Here is a 21,976-nt window from a genome sequence, read left to right as displayed (position 1 = left end):
AGTACAATATAAATGCCGTTATTTCGAAAAATATTTATATATCTTTCATGTTCTTTATTTATAGAGCAAGTATTCTTTTGACTGAATTTTTGCTAATTTTAAAAGTAAACTCATTTTAGCGCCTCGCGCTTAGAAAGCGTGTTAATGTTGATCAGATTGTCGCACAACCCACTGGTCAAGCACGGTTGTGTGAAAGTTCGATGGGCCTATATTTGAAATATGGTTCATCAGTTTTTGTAATACGATGTTCTCCAACGTTTAATACACTTTATATTTGTGCTAAGCGTGGATAACATTAACTCACCACCTTAGGGAAAATATAGATAGTGTGCATTCAAGTCTAAGAATCTTGCTCGTATGCCCGTTTGAGCTTACTTACAAAAGTACATTCTTTCGTGCGGAGAATAAGAGCGGGAAATCTTGTAAAAATACACGTTACGAGATGGCGGTATGGCATTTGCCCTAAACATCTATGTATTTAATCTGCAAACTTTATTTCCCAGTCTGGCGCTGCGGAGCGAAAAATGGCAAGCAGAGCAAGTTACGCTCAGGCAGTGAATAAAAATGCGGCCAGCTTTAAGAGGCCGAATTGCTTTAGTATGAAGACAGTTAATCAATTGGAAAGAGACGAAATTCTGTATATTTTAAAAAGTTTGGATTATCCGCTGAAGAAATTGGTTGGGATTGCAGAAATGCGAGGCCAAAACGTCGACATAACTTGCACCAATAGACAAAATGTCTTGGGACTTTACACGAAGCTCTGCACAGCAGAATCAGTGAAATTTGTTAAACTAAACGGAAATGACAAGATTAACATTGCAGTTGGCTGGGTGCCAATTCCTTTCCCCAGTGAACTTATAGCAGAGGAAATATCGGCCAAATATGGAAAAGTTGAAAAGGTGATACACAGGAAGGACAGGGTTGGGTCGCTAACCGGAATGAGAATCTTGACAATGAATTCAACGGACGTCGAAAAAAACCCTTTGCCAAGTTATATTAGGATGGCGGACTGTAAATTTTACGTGACATATCATGGGCAAGTGTTCACTTGCAAGTATTGTGACGAGAAAGGTCACAAACAAGCAAACTGTCCCAAACGTCAAAAAGATTTTCCTCGGCTAGTGAAAAGACAAAAAGAGCCCAAGCAAGACAAAGTACACGGACAGACAAACGATAAGAAAGTTGCACCCCAATCTAGTGCTGGCGCTAACAACGCTGATAACGATCCACACTCTACAACAGCCGTAAGCAGCATTCTAAACGATGCTGATGAGAACTCGCCGGACTTCAACTCTGAATCCAACGCCAACATCAAGTCAAGCACACCGAAGCTTTTCAACAACTGGTCAAGGAAAAGGCTGCAACGAAGCCCGGACGAGCTTCAAGCCTATGTTCGACCAGAATCTCGCTGACATGCCCTGGCTGCCAAGCTGAAGCTTTGGTTTCGGCTCAATCGAAAACTTTCGTTTGCTGGAGTTGTTCCAACAAGTATTCCGTAGCAATGAAGTTCTGCACGGATGAGTTATTTCTGGTAGAAGAGGGTAAAGAAACATGTCAATGTCCTTCATGCTAAGGGATACTGAGACGGATGCCGTGCTGCGAGGAGCTCCAGCCAGAATACAGGACTTAGGAAGATGTGCTTGAGTGCATACAATGCCGGAGGTACTCTGTCGTCTGTAATTGTTTTACTGTTAACCCGCAACCTAAGGTAACGATGTGTAAAGCGTGCAGTAATACCCATTGTAAGTATAAGATAGTTAACTGTAGTTGCGGGAAAAAGCATTCCTGTCTTATGGGTCCCAATAAAGCGTTTAGATGTGATTGTGGCATGGAGTACGAGTGGGATATTGATATTGGTGTTGAACGCGTTTAAATATTATTTTTATGTCTTTAAATATTGTTTCACACAACGTTCGAGGTTTAAACATTGCGATGAAAAGAAATTCGATTTTTAATTTTTTACGTCGTAAAAAGTGTCACGTTGCCTTTTTGCAGTGTAGCGTGTCGTTTTATTATAGTATTCGCGACACGCGACATGCGTCTCTTGTGCCTCGCTGTGTCTCGTTGTGTTGATGTTAGGTCACTCGATTAAACTACGTGCTGCGAAAAGGTCGTGTTTTATGTGCTTCTACAAATGGTGACCGCCGACGTGAACGAATCTTTTCAGGACGAATTTTCATAAAACGCTGAGCAATGTCAGAAGATACTATAACAGCAGTTACTATAAAAATACCACCGTTTTGGCCACAAGACCCAGAACTCTGGTTCCTACAAGTCGAGGCGCAATTTAGCGTAAAGGGTATCACGCAATCGCCTTTTCCGCAGCCGAAATCTAAAAAAAAAACTAAGAGAATATTTAGGACTCTTAAATTTTTATCACCGCTTTGTCCCAGAGGCTGCTAAAATTTTACATCCATTGCATCTAGCGCTAAAAGGGCCAGGCAACGATTTTCACTGGTCTGAAGATTGTTCAGGAGCGTTTTTAGCATCCAAACAGGCCCTTGCTAAAGCTGTGATGCTTGTACACCCTGAAGCAGATGCTCCTACAAGAATTACTACCGATGCCTCCAGCATTGTAGTCGGAGCTTCTCTGGAGCAGAGGCAAAATGGCGAATGGAAGCCAATAGGTTTCTTTTCAAGAAATCTCAAACCAGCGGAGACACGGTACAGTGCGTTTGATTCAGAGTTACTTGCTATTTATTTATCAATCCACCATTTTCGTTATTTTGTCGAAGGAAGGAAATTCTTCATTTTGACAGATCATAAACCACTAACTTTCGCTTTTCAAAGAAATTCAAACGCACTGTCACCACGACAAGTTCGCCATTTGAGTTTTATTTCCGCATTTACTACCGATATCCAGTATATAAAAGGGCAAAGCAACACTGCTGCCGATGCATTATCGAGGGCCAGCATTAATGCAACATCGTCATCCGTAATCGATTTTGTAAAGTTAGCAGTTGCACAACAAAATAACGAAGAAATAGAAGCTTATCGTACTTGTGTGACTTTCCTCAAATTCTGTGATTTGCCACTGCCTGGAACTGAGCTGACCGTGCTTTGTGATGTATCCCAAAGCAATCCTCGACCTGTAGTTCCTTCCGCCTACCGACGTCTAGTGTATGACGCTGTACATAATTTATCGCACCCAGGAATTCGCACAACACGTAAACTGGTGTCTGAGCGATTCGCGTGGCACTCTTTAAACAAAGATGTGGGTAATTGGGCCCGAACATGCCTTCGTTGCCAAAAAGCTAAAATTCATCGGCATACTTCTTCTACTTTTAGTTCGTTTCCGTTACCAACTAGACGTTTTGCAGATATTCACGTGGATATTGTAGGCCCTCTTCCCGTTTCGCAAGGTTTTACATATTTATTCAAGTGCTTCGATCGTTTTACTCGATGGCCCGAAGCTTTGCCCATGATAGATGCCACAGCAAAGTTGTGTGCTAGAGCGTTATTGTCGTGGGTTTCACGATACGGAACTCCCAGTACCATAACTTCGGATAGAGGTCGAGAGTTCGAATCCAATCTCTGGGCTAGCTTTAACCAATTGTTAGGTTTTCATCGACAGCGTACGACTTCCTACCATCCACAATGGAACGGAATTGTTGAAAGAATGCATCGGCAACTGAAGTCAGCGTTAAAGGCCCGTTTTACAGACCACAACTGGTTTGACCAACTTCCAATTGTATTGCTTGGAATTAGATCGGCGCCAAAAGAAGATATTGGATGTTCGGCAGCAGAGTTGGTGTATGGAACCACATTAAAACTACCGGGAGAATTATTTTCACCTCTAGAAGAAAATCAAGAATGTCAAGACCCGACCACATTTATTTCTTCTTTACGCAATAGTATGCAACGTTTGCGTCCTATACCAACATCCTGGCATCGCAATCCCCGCAATAAGGTTCCCACTGATTTAAAACATTGCCAGTTTGTGTTTGTCCGCAACGACGCACACAGAACACCTTTGCAGTGCCCTTATGATGGACCATTTAAGGTTGCATCAAAAACAGAAAGTATTTTCGACTCGATATTAACGGTCGGCTAGACACAGTTTCTATAGACCGTCTTAAACCTGCTAATATCGAACAACCTTTTGTGCCAACAGGTTCATGCTACCGGACTTCAACCGACAACGAGTCCAGCCATCATCCAACACGTACACGCTATGGTCGCGTTGTAAATTTACCAATTCGTTTTCGTGTGTAACACTGGTGGGGGTATTGTAGCGTGTCGTTTTATTATAGTATTCGCGACACGCGACATGCGTCTCTTGTGCCTCGCTGTGTCTCGTTGTGTAGTGATGTAAGGTCACTTGAAAAAACTATACGTGCTGCTGAAAGGTCGTGTTTTATGTGCTTCTACAGCAGGAAATCCACAGTAGTGCTAAGCACGAAAAGTATGGGGGTATGGAATGGGGAGGGGAAGCTTTTTGGGCGCGCGGCACCTCAAGCAGTAGAGGGGTGGCCACACTAATTGACAAAAAACTGTCTTATACCATCTCAGGCACAAAGGTATACTAAGAAGGTCGATACTTAATGGTTAATATTACAATAAATGCAACCCCAATAGTAATTGTTAACGTTTACGCGCCGAATAAGGACAATCCAGAATTTGTTGCCAATTTATTCGCTGTGCTTTTCCGATGCCCCGATAATCATAGGAGGTGATTTTAATCTAGTTCTGGACAATGTCCTAGACCAAAACGGAAGTAAAAACATCGTAACCGAAAAGCAAGAGAAAGTCTTTTGCACTACATGACATACTACAAACTTACAGACATTTTTCGCCACAAATTTCCAACTGTTAAAAAGTTCCCAAGGATTCAAAAATTACCAACTGTATCATCGCGTTTAGATTTTTTTTTTAATTGGCAGAACCTTCGTCGAAAATGTTACAAGTGTAGACGTAGTTCCCGGCATAATGTCCGACCACAATATGGTAACGCTAGGAACTGACATTAACCCAGCACCACGCGGCAGAGGCTACTGGAAATTTAATACATAACTATTAAATGATCAGCATTATAAGGAAAGAATAAGAAAGGTAATCACTTATTATAAAGGGGAAAACCATATAGACGAAACCGATCCTCACGTTATATGGGACGCCTTGAAAGCAGTGGTTCGGGGGGAAACTATAAGATACTCGGCCGAATTAAAACGAAGGTCAAATATTAAGCAAAACGAATTGGAAAAACTGACTGGGGAGACGCAAGACGCTATTTAAAAAAATTCTAAAACAGAATTAGGCCCCTTGCACGAAAAATTGTCCAAACTTAAATCGGAACTTGACCAACTAATGCTGCGCCAAACCAAAAGCGCCGTAACGCGAAGTAGGGCTCGCTGGGCCGAGGAGGGCGAGAAAAATGCAAAATACTTTCTAAACTTAGAAAGAAAAGAGTATTAACAGACTGTTGGTCGACAATAAAATGATAACTGACCAAAACAACATTTTGGACGGCCTAGTCGGATTTTACAAGCAACTCTATAAACAAAACGGAAATTTATTAAACAAAACCTCAATCGCTTCAAAATTAAAAACACTAGATCTCCCAAAAATTAAGGCAGAACAATCAAAAATATTAGAAGCGGAAACAACAGAAGCGGAATTCTTCACTGCTCTCTGCAACATGGGTAAAAATAAAACCCCTGGGCTAGACAGTTGTCCAGCAGAGTTCTATATAACATTTTGGGACAATATCAAATGCCTCTATATGGCAGCTTGGCGACATACTGTAAATACGGGTAGACTGTCACCTTCGCAGTCAGAAGCAGTAGTAACTTTACTTCCAAAAGTTAATAAAGACCATCTTGAACCGGGAAATTTTAGACCAATAACGCTATTAAATGTAGACTACTAAATTGCTTCAAAAGTAGTTAACACCCGAGTCCGAAGTGTACTAAACGACATTATCTCGCCTGCGCAAAATGGTTTTATTTCGAAACGATACATATGCACTAATGTTCGTCTTTTGTTCAATGTCATCGATTGCGCCGACTATTACAATATACCTGGTGCGATATTGTCCTTAGATATATTCAAGGCCTTTGACACGGTGAATTGGGACTTCATATATGCAGCCTTAGCTGCTTTCGGGTTCGGTCATGAGATTATTAAATTAATCGAATGTTTTTATCAAAATCCGTCGTGCGTAATTGTCAACTTTCTATCACAATCGTTTAACGTGACGTACGCCAGGGAGATCCCCTCTCCCCAACTTTATTTGTTCTGTGCATTGAATACCTTGCCGCTGCTTTAAGACAGGGCCTTTACAACGGCATCACGATAAATGGCAAGGAATTTAAAGTGTCCCTATTTGCTGACGACACCACAGTATTTCTATCGGGTAGTGATCAGGATTTTACAGAAGTCTTTAGGATAATCGAAGACTTCGGCGAAATGTCGGGCTGCAAAGTAAATATGTCCAAATCAAATGCGTTTTTCATCGGGACAAATCGTAAAAACAGTCACAAACCCATGGAACAAAGTGGTCTTCTGTAGCCATCAGGCACTATCAAATATTTAGGCGTTGAAATTCCCACTGGACTGAGTAACGACGCCAATCTAATTGAAAAAACTTCACACCACTTCTGAAAAAAATTCAAATAGTATCAAACATTTGGTCCGCAAGGGCCTCTCGCTCCTCGGAAACACAACAGTTATTAAGAGCCTCATGATCCCAATTTTAACCTTTAAAATCAGTGTTGTCCCGGTTAGCGTACCAAAATGCTTTATCTACAAAGTTAAACGAATCCTCTTTACATTTTTATGGGGTCCAAATGGGAGAGAGTAAAAAGAGAGACTTTGAGTTCGATTATTGCAAATGGGGGAACAGGCATGATCAGCATAGATAATTATTTGTTAGCCTTACATACAAAATGGATCTCTACACTATTCGACGAAAATGCGGAAGCGGATTGGAAACAAATCAAAGGCCCCTTTATCCAAGGAAGCCCTTCTTAATGGGAACATAGGAGCAAACAATGCAATTACAAGGCGTATACTCCCCATGCGAACATTACGTTGCGCAATAATGGCGTGCAAACAACTCCTGGAAATCATAGATACAAAGGCAAACAGCCGTCCGCTTTGGCTAAACAAAAAAGTAAACTACCACTCAAATGTTTTCAGGATTTATTGAATATAAACGGCCAGCACCTACAATATGACGCATTGGTAAATCAATTTAACTTTACTCCTAATAACACAGATTTTATGCAATTCATAAAATTATAATCGAGTCTCCCAGAAGAATGGGATTCGGGTAGCGCAACAACGTCCCGATCGTATAAAACCCAAACATTAAAATTATTTATCCAGCAGTATAACTCCACCAAATCGGTTTACGAAAAAATACAAACAACAATTCTCTTTCCTCCAAAAGCTCAATTAAAATGGCACCGGACCTTAAATTGCGGGAGTGCACATCTGCCATGGAAAAAAAATTACCGCAACCTCTACAATTCAACAATCGAAAACAAACTAAGAAGCTTTCAGATAAAGTTTAACTTGGACGCAATTGTTACAAATGACTCCCTTTATTCGTTTGGTAAAACCGAATCTAACCAATGTACTTTTTGCAAAAAGGCCACGGAAACCCTGTACCACTTGTTTTATTTGTGTCCTGTTACGTGACTATACTGGGAAAACGTGAGTGCGTGGTTAAGTACTAAACTACGAATATCGTGTGTTTTTTCCCGCGAGCAATTACTCTTTGGAATGCACAAAAACGAACCGTGCACAACATTTGTGAATTGTTTCCTTTTATGCGCGCGATATGTTATTTATCAATGTAAATATGCCGAAGCTGTCCCGACTATGTTATACGCTTTCTTATGATGTTATCTTCTGTGCGAACTTCCGAGCGATATTCGGCTTTAAAAAGAGGAAGTATGACAAAACACAAAAGTAATAAATGGTCGTTAGCTGCTTGAGAGCTTTGCTATTTTGATTGTTTTTTTCTTGTTCGTTTTTTCGCTATTTATTTTATTAATAAAAAAATAAAATAAAAAAATAATCTGCAAACGTTAAATATTTAGATAAAAGGAGACGTGTCGCATTAAAAGATTTCAACAAAAGATCCCCACATTGTTCGATATATTTTATTTTTGTCACGACAATTTTGGACAACTGCTTGTTGAAGCCATTGACAAGCACCTCTATCGCTGCAAAATATTATAATGCATAGCCAAAAAAGATTCACTACAAGCGAAAAATAGGCTACTTGCATTTAAATTACTTCACATACATAAAAATATTTTTAAGAGGAAGTGCCATCGTATCCTTGCCTTCCTAAGATTTGCGTATGGAAGGGTGATAATTTAATATGTAAGACATGACGTCGTAAAATTGCACCATGCCGTGAAAAATAACTTTAGGTTAGGCGACTTGTAGTATAACTTGAGTACTATTTGAGAAACTCCGATATGGCAATAATATAACCTACAGCTACAAAGGCCACGCAAAAAATTATATAAATGCCAACATGTGACCATATAAAAGTCATAATAAAAGAATTAGGGAAATGGAGTCAATTTTATTGAATTTTTTTTAATCTGGATGCTATTTCTAAAATCTTACGACAGATTAATAATACAAAGTTGCAAATTGTTTACCTAAATTAACATTAAGTTGTCCAACTTCAGAGCAGTATGCGCTAAAGCGAGTTTAGCAAGGTTTGAAATGCTTTTGTAGTTATGGAACTTATATGATACCCAATCCAGCATTTTTTCCGGCTTTTGCCATTTTTCCTTCTTTGCCATTTTTAGTTTTTGTGATACCTGGTGTGTGTTGAATGCTTATTTATAATCGTTATGTTATATTATAGCGTACATTTGGTCCAGTGTTGGAAGCTAATTGAGTAATGCTATGCTACTGTAGATTTTTGAGAAATCAAATCAAATGAAGACTTATTTTAATTATTAATGTTTCTTAATCCATTTTTGGTGCGCTTGCAACATCTTATATATACTGTTTTTTAACGACATGCATGATACCAATCTTATTTATGTTGCAAGTGTACTTCGTGTGCACACCCGCTCAGGCTAAATTTCATACTTAAATTACTAAACTGGCTTAATTTGTGAAAGGATTTTGAATATCATGTGTGAATATAACCTTGAGTGCACACATCTGCTCACCTAATACCTCGGCAAAAAGTGTCATGAAATGTAGAAACACAGACAACTGGTATGTATAAAGCTCGTTCGAGTTTAGCTAATTCTGTGCAAACTGTTAAAAATGATTTAATGGCGTATTACTCCACTCACTTTTTTCAGATATGAGGTTACAAAATTAACTCTTGTGCAAAATGTGTGGGAAATGCAGTCTAATCACGCCGAGCACCGTTAAAATTGCCAAATCTTAAAATTACAACGATACCTGGCGCATTAAGCTCATAAAATAAATTAGCATATTGTTTAAAATGACGGAATTTTTCTTTAATTTAATAGAATTAGCACTTTGTAAAACTTACAAAAGTGCTAAATAGAATTAGCACTTTTGTAAGTTTATGTCTTTTATCTTAAATAAAGTTTAACAAGCTGAAAGCTAAAATAAATGCATATGATTCCATAATTTAGCCTGCGTTAAAATGAAACGAACTTGAATTTAAAGATTATTTTTGGTAAACTTGAATCGTAAAAAAATTGAAAACCGTATAAGACACGTTTGCCAAACAATTTTAGGTTACGCCCTTAAAATGTTTAATGGAATTTCCACTATTCTTATTCCATGCCATGAAGTTAGGATAAACATAAAAACATTTCACGAAAATCGTTTATTGTTGTCTACACGCACATACACATCTACAATTTGAATATTGCACATGGTACAACCCTTAGCAGTCGCGTCGTAAAATGATGCACAATTACGAAAGGCAGAAATACAGTTATTAAAACTACAAGACGATTGGTAAAACGATAAACAAATTAGCATTTTTGTGCCCTTCTAACAAATCATCAGATTGCACGTGACGCACAGTTGAAACAACGTAAAAACGTTGATTGTCGTCCAAACATGGTGGTAGCAGCCAGCAGCAAACAAACACAATGGCATTAGCTGGTGTAATGTAACGGTGCTAATCATACCTATGTACATTTATGCGATGCCTAATTTCATACTATTGAAAATTTAAGATTAGTAATGGTGACACTGCTAAACGTATTCCGATGTGATCATACAACTACAATCTATAACAAAGTAGAAAAGGCAATCGGTCAATATTTTCGAAAAACCACCTCAAAAATATAAATAAATGTCACGGAAAATAAACGTTAGTTGTTAGTTTTTTTCATAGCACAGTATAGATACATTTATTCGGATCACAGCCTTTTCTGATCTTTGAAGATATAATTTTTAAGGACACCTCATGCAACGAGCGTCTCACTAAACACCTAAAACCAACTAGTATTTACAAGTTTTTTTACACACAATCACAACATGGTCGAATCAACGCAAGAAATGTAGAAACAACAATGCCAATGTACAATACATTTTAAAATCAATTTAGCGTATTTATTTGCATGGAATGCGCATCAGTTGAATTTAAACAAAAACTCTGAAAAAGTAAACATTGACAAACGACGGCAGTGAATTGCTTTCAGGGTTATTATTATGTATAAAGTCGAAAAAGTAATGATCCAATGTTAGTGCAATTGATCTACATGAAATTAGATCATGATAAAACGGGTAACTAAAATTTAAAAACTTAAACTTCATTGAGGTGTTCCAAAACGTTGGGTGACTTGAATATTTCTGGAATGTCTTGGTCAAGTTTGCAGATGACCTTGTAAATTACTTTTTTCCAAGCAGGATCGTGATCCTTGGAAGATTGAATTGCGACGAAAAACTCTTGCAGACTTGTATGAGTAACGTCTATGAACCTATCAGGAACCTGCATATTTAAAATGTGCGTTTAATGAAATTCAAACACTGGTATCAATTGGTTGATCAGTTTGTAAATGGCTTCAGTAAACGTATGTATTTAAACCAGTCGATTGCATTCCAATGAATGGGCCTTTAATAAAACTTACCAAGTAATATTTAGCCTAAAAGCTTTGGCGTGTATGTTCAATAGCGCTAACACATCAGGAACAAAAAGGTTCATAATATATATTACATACTTAATTAGGGAGTAATATCAGCATTACCACATAAGCCACATATCAGTTACTGGGTCGGCTAAGTGGCAAGGGTGGCTTCTTTCAAAATATTTTTATCGCACCTGTAGTGCATAGGTGTTAACAAGTGACAGGCGGCCAGCCTTAGTTGCAATATACCGGGGCAGGGTTTAAGCGAATCGATCGCGAGCGAGATAGGGGGAAGTGGGAACACTGCTGGTGCGCGCGTTCAACGAAGCAACGTTGTAGCAGGAAAATCACATTTTGTGCCCGATTAAATCGTTCGCTTATATGCCGCCCGGCTCATCGACGGCTTGTAGTGCCAAATTGCGGTATTCGCCATTTCGTTGCTGCGCGTTCATTTTCGGGCGAAAAGGCGGTGAACAATGCCCATGTTCGGAATCGATTCGCGCTGAATGTGGACGCGCCCGGTCGGGGGGGATCAAAAATGTTTTTTTCGCGAATAACCGGGGTCTTCAGGGACCTCAAGTGTCACCAGCTGTCGCATTATGACGTGACAAGAGAGGTCGGGCGCCGAGGATTTGCGCCAAAAACGCGTCTTCGCGCACAAAGTTTAAAAGCGTCGAGCGCGACTGAAAACCGGAGTGGCGGGCGCCGGAGAAAATATTCCGCACGACAAATAACCGTCAAAGAGCCGCCGCCGTCTTATGCTACCATCGATTGCAATCTAATACACACACCGTGTATAATGCGCATACACATTGCTACTAATGCATTAGCGATGCGATGACAAGCGCCTGACCTCAACCGAGGCTGCTCACTGAAATTTTCTACCACCTTGATAAAATACCCGGAAATGTGACTTAAAATCTAGGCGAAAAGTAAATAAAATTATTGCAATAAAAGCAAAGAGGAATAATCAAAATTGAGTTTTTTGACAGTCTTCTCAAGCCAACATTCACATTTATCAAACAGACAACCAATAAGGCTCCAAGAGACAACTTCGCAGTATAGGCTGGCAGTCATCCACAACGTAGTGGCTTACAGGCGCAAGAAGGAAGATACAATCCTCCAGTGCAGGTCCGATTGACGGTCGACAACCCAGCTTGGACGTCGTAGTCATCACCATCGACGTCTCCGCTTCTTCCGACTTCCGCGCCTTGGCCTCGCTTCCACCGCTTTTCTGTCGAAATCGACGGCCGAAGAAACCCGAGCTTGCGCCAGCCCATGCAGCGTGTCGTCAATCACTGCACTGGCCGCACGCGATATCACACACGAATGCGACTTGACGCGACCCAAACGTACTGGTGATATTGCCGTGATACGAAACGCAAAAAACGCCCCAACTTTGATCTGGCTTTAATCTGGCAATATTTTCTTGGTTGGTTTCGCGAAACTTTGTTTCTTTTAAAAATTTTCACGTGTATCAATATCGGCCGTTGTACAGTTTATTTTAGATCATTTTGTGATTTGTATGTTTAACGCGAAACGTGAATTGTGAATAAAAACAAAAATCCTGTTTCTTGAGAAAGTTCGAAAGCTTTGCCGTAACCTAATACAGCCTCTCATGTCTCTGCACTGGCTCGCAATAATCGACGGAAATCCTGGTCACTTAAACTGAGAGCACGGTGACTTGAAAGAATGTTCAAGTTGAGTTCGCTATCGGTGCGCCACTTTTAATGTTTGCACTTAACGCGGCGCCTGAGCAAGGGAAATGGCTAATCATCAATTACATGAAACTGGTCGCCATCGACCGTGTTGTTGATCCAAGTGTTGGCGATAGGGCGATAATGGGTCAGTTTTTGGTTTGAAAAAAAAAAAACAAGCGACAAGCAAACTAAATTTCGTGCGAAGGTTACGTCCAACTTATAGAACGTCATTAATAAGCTGGAAATTAAAACAATTAATTGTTTAAAAGAAAATGCCAAAAAAAAGTTTTTTGTGATACATAAACAAAACTTTTTAGATTTTTAACTTTCGGTAATAATCGGCAGGTAATTTAATATGTAATGTGTATTGAATTATAAAGCATTTTTCATGGTCAATGGGATCGCTACAGAGGCCAAGAGAATTTGGGCCTGCAGTTTGATTTCCCAGAGGATGTTAAATGGCGGCGAAATTTACATTACCCTAAGATCCTTATTGCGACACAATATAATAGCGAGTCGCCCCTCGTTTTGCTTTTAATCTTGTCGCGAAAATTTAACCTTAACGAACAAAAATATTTCGAAGCGGATCCGCAACGGAGTTTCAAGTGCCAACCACTCGGGGAACCGGATGCGATGCCAGCAAATAAAACATTTCGACATATTCTCAAGAGACAATAAGTTGTAGAACGACGCCCTTTATCGACCGAAGCATCGCGCGCGCGACTTATTGATCGGCCCGAGAACAATAAAGTCAAACCAATGGACAATCCTCGGCTCATTGAAGAACAAGTTGTGGGAGCTAGAAGTGGAGAGACCAGATGTTGCAGGTCATGGAAATCATATCAACAAACAAGCTCTTCCCGGACAATTATGATTTCTATGACCCTCGAAGTGGTGCTTGTGAGACGGGTGCAAGATGTCACCAAGTATTGTTCCTACACGATCCCGCTGCTGGTCGGTGGTCGAGAGTTCGCAACAAACTTGCTTCTTTCGATCGATACAAAAGGTTTCAAGCAGTTTTGAAGTGCAGGAGCGTCAACGCTCTTCGTATAGTCGGTAGCATACATGAGTGCTACCTTACAGATATCAAACAGACCCTTGGCACGATCGCTGCTTTGTTCAAAAGACACTTTTTCATAATGAGGCAATACTGTTAATAACAGTCAAAATTGAATTTAAACTATTTTTTGAGTATATTTAGTTTGAGTTTCAGACCATCGAGAGAGATTTTACGTAGAAATCACTGTTTAACTATCGCAGTTCCAAAAACGGTAATCGCAAAATACGCGATTGCGTTGGCCAATTCTTCGACAATGGGCGGAAGGCTAAATGTGTAACACGGCACATCCTGCCAAGCACATTGGTCATTTGCTATTGTGGCTTGAAGTTTCATAAGAGTTTTTTTTTTAAAGCCAAACAGAATAGAACATTACTAACGCCGCCCCAAACTGCCTTTAGTTGTAGCGCTAATCACGTTTCTGGCGACGTCAACAACTGCAGTGTGTTACGTCACCGTCGACCTTCTTCGCTCGAATTCAAGCAACGGCCAGTTGACGTCACGGCGCCACGATCCTAGGCAGAATGTGGGCAACTTTCAAATGCGAATAATTGTTTTCAAAGAAGAGTCGATCATCCAACTACAGCAAATGCGATTTGAGGCAATCGCAGCCAGAGACAGGCGTTGCACTTTGCTGGATGTTTTCGCCGTAGAAGCGCCATCCGCCATCGCGGCGCGAGTATCAGGGTTTCTCATGAGCGATTGCGCAGAAGTCCGGGTCTTTTCCTCTCCGAGCGAACTTGCGCTAAGCTCTCGCAAGTCAGATGGAGAAAGGGCAAAATTCGTGCGAAAGTTGTCAATTGATCACGGCCCAAAACGCGAGCGCTCTTGCTACGGGAAATCCGCGTCTCACCCCATAAATCGATGGGGGGCGAAATACCATAAACATTTTTTACTGCGTAAAGTTACTCTTCCTTTTACCAGGATGACAATAAGCAGATACTATGCTATACTAGTTTCCAAGTTTTAGTGAGGAATGATTTTATCACCAGCAAGTTTCTCCGTGCATGTTTTATTTCGCTGAATTGCGATTAATTTCCTCTAACAAGTAAAAAAAATAAAGCTTCCTTTTTGTGTTTAAGTGAGTTATTACACAACCTAAAAAGTCAACTGGTCGATTTAATAATAACGATTTGCCTCTCTAAAATAGCTTGGGTGAAAATAATTTAGTTTAAAATAAATTTCTTTGGATTAACAAACGATTTGGCATAGGTAAACTCACAACTGAACGTTGGAAGTAGTGTTATAGAACTTATTGAAGTCTTCTACAGTTCTTTGCGTTTTTAATTTGTCAAAAGATAGCTAGAATTTTATGTTACTTGTTGCCACGAAGAAAACGTCATTCGGATGAAAAAACACAAAATGGCGTCGTTTGCGACGCACGAAGCATTCTAACGCTTGTTGCACCACAAGTGGTATAAGCTATTTATAAAGTTTTATTGTTGCATTTAAGTTTCTCTTTTGAGACACGTTCGCTGAAGGTAAGCCTTCCGTTATGACTTGAACAAAGCTAATGCTCAACAAACTTCAATAAATCAGCCAAACAAGGGACATTAAATGTCGCGGCGCAATATATTGTCGTACAGAGTGAAAGTTGTAAGTGGTCTTCCAAAATGTAACTGTTTTGTTTCGTGCTATACGTTAACGTTAGGTTGACGACCAAGTTAGGCTTGCTGAGTGTATTCCATAAAAAGCATTAGTGACGAAAGGAAAATAATTTATTTATTTTATGAAGTCAAAACTCACCCTAAAATCGTTGCTCTTATTGTAATGAAGATTGAGCACACGGAAGACCTCGCTGTCACGTGCCACCTGAAGCTGATTTGCGTCAGTGATTCCATCCGTGAGCGCCTGACGTGCAAACTTCTCCACTTGGATGTAATAGAACTCGCGGAAGTTGCTGAACCACTTGATCAGCTGCGAGGTCGTTGCCCGGGTAAACTAGAAAAATATCACCGTTGTTATTAGATAAACCAGTTTAATAGCGTTACACTTGTTCGTATTACAGAAAACCAAATATTTACAATATGTACACAAATCAAAATTAAATAATATTCGCATATGCACCTTGACGTCGCTGAAGTAGGTTTTAAGGGTGTTTGCGCTTGGATAGCGAGTGTAGAAGAACATTAACTTTGCTTTCTTCAAGTGTTGCGGAGTAAGGCCCTCTTGGATGTGAGTGATGAGTTAAGGCGAAAATTGTGTACAATTGACAACAAATAAAGAACATCTCTTGACAAAATATAGGGCGGTTTTATTGGAGTGTTCGGGTCTGTTGTTTTGCTGTTCCATAACAATTAGGAAATGAGAAAATTTAGCGTGGCACCACCGATAAAATCGACAGGAAGTAATGGGAGTCTTCATCGCAACGACGATCTTATTTTACCGCTTTCTATATTCGTAACGTGGACAAGTAATTAGAGATAGCGTTAGACTGCGTGGATGAATTTGTTATTTGAGACCTATATAAGGCATTCATGCAGTAAAGCTCGCAAAACAAGACTTGCGATTGGTTGGGTTTCTCTTTAGGCCGAAGGAAGCACGCCTTGGACAATTAACAGTATGCTACAGCTTTTTAGGCTACGGAATTGCGTTGCTTAACTGCCGTATGGTGCGTTCGTTGAAAAATCGAGAGGCTTTTGTCGACCAAGCGAGAGAAGGGGTGGATTTTCGTAGAAAGTCACCGTTCAACCCTTGTCTATTTTTGATCAGTTTTACTCCGGCTCTTGCTATAGTGTCATAAGCTATATTGGTTGATTATATTTTATGTGGGTTATCAGCAATAGAAAATCGTTAAATGAAACCTACGACTTGAAAATGGGTCGTCAGAGGTAAATAAATGAGATTAAAAAACTCTTAGGAATTGCAGGTTCATAATTTCACACAATAGTCGACTTCCTGTCGCCGCTACCGTTCGAGAACAAATCGAACATATGTTGAAATTAAAAATTCCCGCCATTACAGATTTTAGAAGGATTGCTTATGTTCCGAAAACGCCAAGGCTCGAGCTTTGCAGTAACGCGATATTTTATGCCATATTGCGACTTCATCGCTTATGCATATAATTACTCATCCTAATCCCTAAAACAATAGATTAGTTAGTCGCCTAACAATAACGACAACAAATCAATGGACAAACTGCCTTTCAATTCCCACTAATTTAAATTTCGCACCTTTGATTCGTCACAGACCATAGAGATTGTGACGTTGCAAAAGATAAAGAATATGCAGTAACGACGACGCGCAATCAAAGCAACAAATCCCCTTTACAGCGTATAAGGCAAGCGGAAAGGGCAGAATAAACAAATCGCTGTGACGCCGTTTCCGCGCAATTGTTAGGGCACAATGAGACGAATCGGAAGGTCTGCGTCGTAATCGAGTTTTCGGTGGCGCCGTCACGAGAAATTAATTGCCTAAAACAAATCTGCATTTATACTTAGTGGCAATAGCGTTGAGTTGTTGCTGCCGTGTAAATAACGGGTAAGGCGTGACTAATCTTTCCGACAATAGATCGTAGCGCAGCAGTAAGGTGACGACTGATCTAACAGGCGGATTAAACCGCAATTTAATGAAAGCAATCGCTCTAAAGAGAGCCAAATAAAGGCCAAATTAGTCATACACGAATAAGTGCAAATCATCCCCGATACAGAAGCTCGAAAATACGTCGCAGTCAAAAGTGATTTGTATGTGCACGCGGGCGCGTGTTTGCTGCCAAGCAATGTTAATTCATACGCATTTCCGACAAAGAGAAGATCTAATGCGCGCTCGAACACGAAATAAATCTATAACAATCTGAAAAGTTGTGACGACAAGGCGTAGCTCTATAGTTTAAGCGTGTCAGCAAGAACACAACTTTTGACAACACAAGTTCCGATGCCGCGCACTTTGTTACAAGACAATCTATGTCGGTCCCGTAGACCATAAACATGTTTTTGTGCTTGTGTCTGCGTGGTCAATCGTAGGACGAACGCACAAACTGCCTAACGAAACACACTTTTCCGTGAAGCGACATCATTTAAATTTACAAAACGTAGCAAACAAATTTGTAAATTCACCCTGTAAGGACATGTATTTTGACCGATTGTGGTAGTATCAGCATCCAATTTTAGTCAGGATCTGGCGGGTTGTAGAAGAGCGGTTTATAAGTAACTAAAAGTAAACGTGAATATATGATATAATAATCTTATTTTTTAAATAGAAAGGATATCGATGCCGTCGAATAAGGGCTCACATCGGTTGAGTTGGAACCGTACTCGCTCGAATCGCACTTTACATCCATGTGGTGGTTTCCCATCGCGGACACTGGAAATAAATGTACTATAATAAATGAATGAAAAACAGACGTAGTGCACTGGAATTTCTCTTATATCGTTAAACTTGAAAAGTTACCTCTAGATTTGGAATTTTCCCGAGTGCTTGTTCTGGTGGAGAGTTGCCGCATTCCTGTTGGGTCCAAACCCTCACGTAGTCTTCCGTAGTCACGCGACGCCAGGGCACTAGCCAACGCTCCGTGGTTGAAGGCGGGAATGAGTGGAAAGGGAATCTGGCTGGTAGGAAATGGATAGGAGGATAATGGGGAAGATTGTAATGGTGAGTAGAGCGGACTGGGGAGGTGGGATTTGCTGGGAAAATAAGGAGAAGAGAGGACGGGATTCTTGAGGTGGTTTGACTCTGACGAAGAGCTGAGGCTTGAGATGAGCTTGTGCTGAGCATCCAAATGCATGGAAGAGTATTGGTGGCCAGGAGATCCTCCGTTCTGCTGTCTTGCGGGGTGCCGGAAAGCACCGTTAGCGGACGGGAAGTTCCAGCCAGATGGACTCTGAAAGGGGGAATCATGCATTGGAAGGAGAGAAGGTGTTCGGCCAGGAAAGAAGGAGGAAAACACGCTGCATTTGCGGGGGCTAGGAGAATAGGATGATTTTTCCAAGGTGTGTTTGGGGGCGCGTAAGTCTGTATTGCATCGCGACTCATTCCTGTGGAATGAGCTTTGGTCGCGCTTCTCGCCTCTTAAAGATCCCGACGATGCATTGCGCATTCGGGAGCGAGCATCTTCCTCGATGTTGCCCCTTTTGCGGGCGTCGAGGTGAACGAACGCCTTCATGGAAGCAAGTGGCGTCTGGACTTCTTTTCTCCCGTTTTCGACGGGAAGATTCTTTCTGGTGACGAGAGAGAGCGGGTGCGTCTGCTCATCTTCCTCAGCGTTACAGATCAAAGTTTGGACCCTATAATTATATTAGGGTGTGTGTTAAAATCAAAGCAAAAGACATTGCAGAGGCTGTCTGTTTCATATCTATTTGTTTAAATGTGTATTAAAACTAAAATTATTAGTTTAACAACTCAAGAAATCTTACCGTGCGTTAGACTGCTGTTCTTTAGACTTCTCCGTCTTCACCAGCGTCTCAGCTGTGTTTTGCATTTCTTCGGTTGGGCGCCGCGAAGGATCGACTATCATGTGAGCCCGTTGGCCGGCCGCATGTGCGTCGCGGACCGCCGAGCCGTAGCGTCTTACCTCGACGTCGCCGAAGCAGAGCTGCGACTGGCTGGAAGTGCGCAAATGGTCGACGCGGTTCGCTGAAAACACAAAGCAAGCGATGTCCGTCAAATAACAGCGATGTAAATTGATTGATTCGCCTGATCCACTAAGCGCGCCAACCTCACCCAGGGAAAGCTGTGTTCTGCCTGACACACACACCCAACCATACCCTTAGCAAGGTCAGGCGACTTTGAGGCCAGATTAATGACAGGAACCTCCGAAAGAGATAAGGTGTCAAACTGCACAGAGCGAACATTATGCCATGTTGGTGGCGTCGTATTTTAGTGGGAATACGGTTTATAAAATATTTTCTCGCCAGAAACGAAACTCTATATCCTTATGGTTGTTATCACAAATATAGGTATAATATGTTGCAAACATGTATAAGACGGGCCATACTAATTGAAATTTGGATATTAATACCAAACATTTAATACAAAAGCAGTTTTACAGTGTTTTAAGTTTCAAGAAGTGTTTTTACGAAAACTGTTACGCTTTCCCAACAAGCATAAACAACTAAATTTGTGGATCATAATTCACTTTCATCAACCTGACAAACTTTTCCAAGCAGCATGAGGGTATTATGGAGATATATGGCGGCCAATCGGACGCGTGCTATTAATCTCGCTGACTAGCAAGGAAGTTTAGGGCCTAGACCGATGCTTTAAAACGAAAGTCTACGCCTCGTTGTGTGATGCCCCGATACCACATTAACAAAAGTTCATAAAACATGTTTCTTAACTGTGCGCTCTCTGCCAATTCGTTTGTTCCGCGTTTTTCAATCGGGAATCTGTAGTAGTCTTTCGGTTATCTTAATTATTCGACCGTTAAATATTTTAAACTCCAACTTTCTATAATTTAATTTACTATTTAAGCTAAAGAAACTTAACAACAAAAAGTGTTACTTTATTACAGCGCAGAATATGTTGTTAACAGGCTCTGAACTAAGGTCACAGATTATAGCACGCGTAAGCAAGGGTTGAGCCAGGTCCATTCGCGCACATTTATGCTTTCGGACGCCGGTGGCATGTAACCAACGATGTTATGTAGATATATATGCAAGCGTTCGAACTGACACTGGGCGTCAGTCTTTTACAAACTTGTGACTTAAGAGATAAAAGCCTTGCACCGGTTGATCATTAACTGTCTTTGTGTGCAGCGGCTGCACGGGTTTGTTTACCGATGCTACTTTTCCGGGAAAATCTTGTCCGCTTGACAGTGTTCAACTCTTGGCGACGCTGTAACTTTTATTTCGTGGATGCCAACCCAGGACATATGGATGTGCGTTACTCGCAAAAACTGGCAGCTATCAATAAGTTACACGCGAAAGTTGGAGGTTTTACAGACATTTCTATACATATCCATAAAAAACGTCTTATAAACGCCTTAGTGCGTCACACCGCAAACAATTGCGTTTGACAAATAAAGTCCGATAATAAAAATAAAATGTTTAACTCTCACCATCCACGATAAAGCTGGAGCCCCGGTTGGTGCCGGCCGCTGGCGAGTGATGTTTGGCCGCTTCTCCACCAATGTGCTGGTCGTTCGTCACCCGCTTGCCGGTCGCCTTCTCGCTCACGAACACTTCGTCACTAACGCTGGACGGAGTCTGAACTTTGGGTGAGGAGGAGCTCTGCATCTCGAGCTCCTCGAGGACGCGTCGCGCCAAACGCTCAGTGACTTTGTCGAACACGAAAGACAGCTCGCGCTTGAGAGTGTCCAGGATCACTCCGTACACAGCGTTGTCGGGAGTTGCCAACAAGTTACTTGAGGCAGGTGGAATGGCGACTTTGATCGCACCCCTGTAGTCGACCGGCTCGTCAAGCCGCGGTCGCTTGGACGAAGGGGTCCACGAGCTCGCATCTACCGATGAGCGGGAAAGCGAAGCAGCATTGTTATCGAGCAATGGCTGATTTTGCTGGACCTCGCCGGAAGCGATTAGGCTGAGAGCTTGCTGGATGAATTCGCTTGGCGAAGAAATTCCACCTTTCGAATAAAGTAACTTAACTTAATAATGTTGTCTCGATGAAACAGCACTATAGCCTAAAGTTTGCCAAATGTTTTTCGAAATATTTAAAATTAACATTTTATTCTAGCAATTTACACAGTAAGCAATCGTACCTTGTTGGAGAAGCTTGTCTTGCATTTTCCTCAGCTTCTCCTCGATGCTTCGCTTTCTGGTGTCTTCGTCGGCCTCCTGCGCCATTTCTTCATCCATAATGGCACCGTCAATGGGATCGTCGCAGCTGTTTGTGGACTTGCACTTGGTCGGCCTGTCGCGAATGTTGGTGACGATGTTTTCGACTCGTGCGCGTTTAGCTTCTACCATTGTAGTGTCACAACGCGGGGATCCGTCGCCGCTTGCGTCCGAATCGCCCAATGAGTCGGAATCCATGTCGTCCAAAATCCTCACGTCGTCGTCGTCAACCTGCTGCAACTCGTCCATGCTTTTTCGACTGTCGTTGTCTTTTACCGAGCAAGGCGATAGATCGAGTGCTTCGTCTTCCTGCCAAGCGTCCTGACGCCGGGAAAGCGGGCTGGCTTCGGCCGGACTTGATGGGGCCGAATCACCGCGGCGGTCGGGCGATTCTCCGCTGTGGGGAATCAGCACCACCGCCGGGCTGGTCGGGTCGTCCTGGGCTGCCAT

The 21,976-nt window shown here is 41.4% G+C and overlaps 1 protein-coding gene across 1 annotated transcript; it reads right to left on the bottom strand.

Moving 5' to 3' along the window:
• Positions 1-9,957: 9,957 nt before the first annotated feature.
• On the bottom strand, positions 9,958-21,976 carry LOC146168355 (uncharacterized). Its single transcript, XM_083386258.1, has 8 exons — positions 21,451-21,976; positions 20,791-21,315; positions 19,148-19,367; positions 18,186-19,018; positions 18,004-18,098; positions 15,864-15,971; positions 15,543-15,737; positions 9,958-10,903 (listed from the first exon to the last, which is right to left on the bottom strand). Exons 1-8 carry the CDS (start codon positions 21,974-21,976, stop codon positions 10,718-10,720), a joined length of 2,688 nt encoding a protein of 895 aa, XP_083242384.1. The 3' UTR covers positions 9,958-10,717.

This window comes from Ascidiella aspersa, chromosome 1 (genome assembly GCF_963924565.1).
Source record: "Ascidiella aspersa chromosome 1, kaAscAspe10.2, whole genome shotgun sequence".
Taxonomy (NCBI): Eukaryota; Metazoa; Chordata; class Ascidiacea; order Phlebobranchia; family Ascidiidae; genus Ascidiella; species Ascidiella aspersa.
This window is presented reverse-complemented; position numbering and strand designations above follow the sequence as displayed.

Coding starts and splice junctions, on each gene's coding strand:
- LOC146168355 (XM_083386258.1), bottom strand. CDS start 21,976: ATGGCAGCCCAGGACGACCCGACCAGCCCGGCGGTGGTGCTGATTCCC. Junction 19,019..19,147: donor GAACAGCAGTCTAACGCACG/GTAAGATTTCTT, acceptor ATATAATTATAG/GGTCCAAACTTTGATCTGTA. Junction 10,904..15,542: donor ATAAGAGCAACGATTTTAGG/GTGAGTTTTGAC, acceptor TTAAATATGCAG/GTTCCTGATAGGTTCATAGA.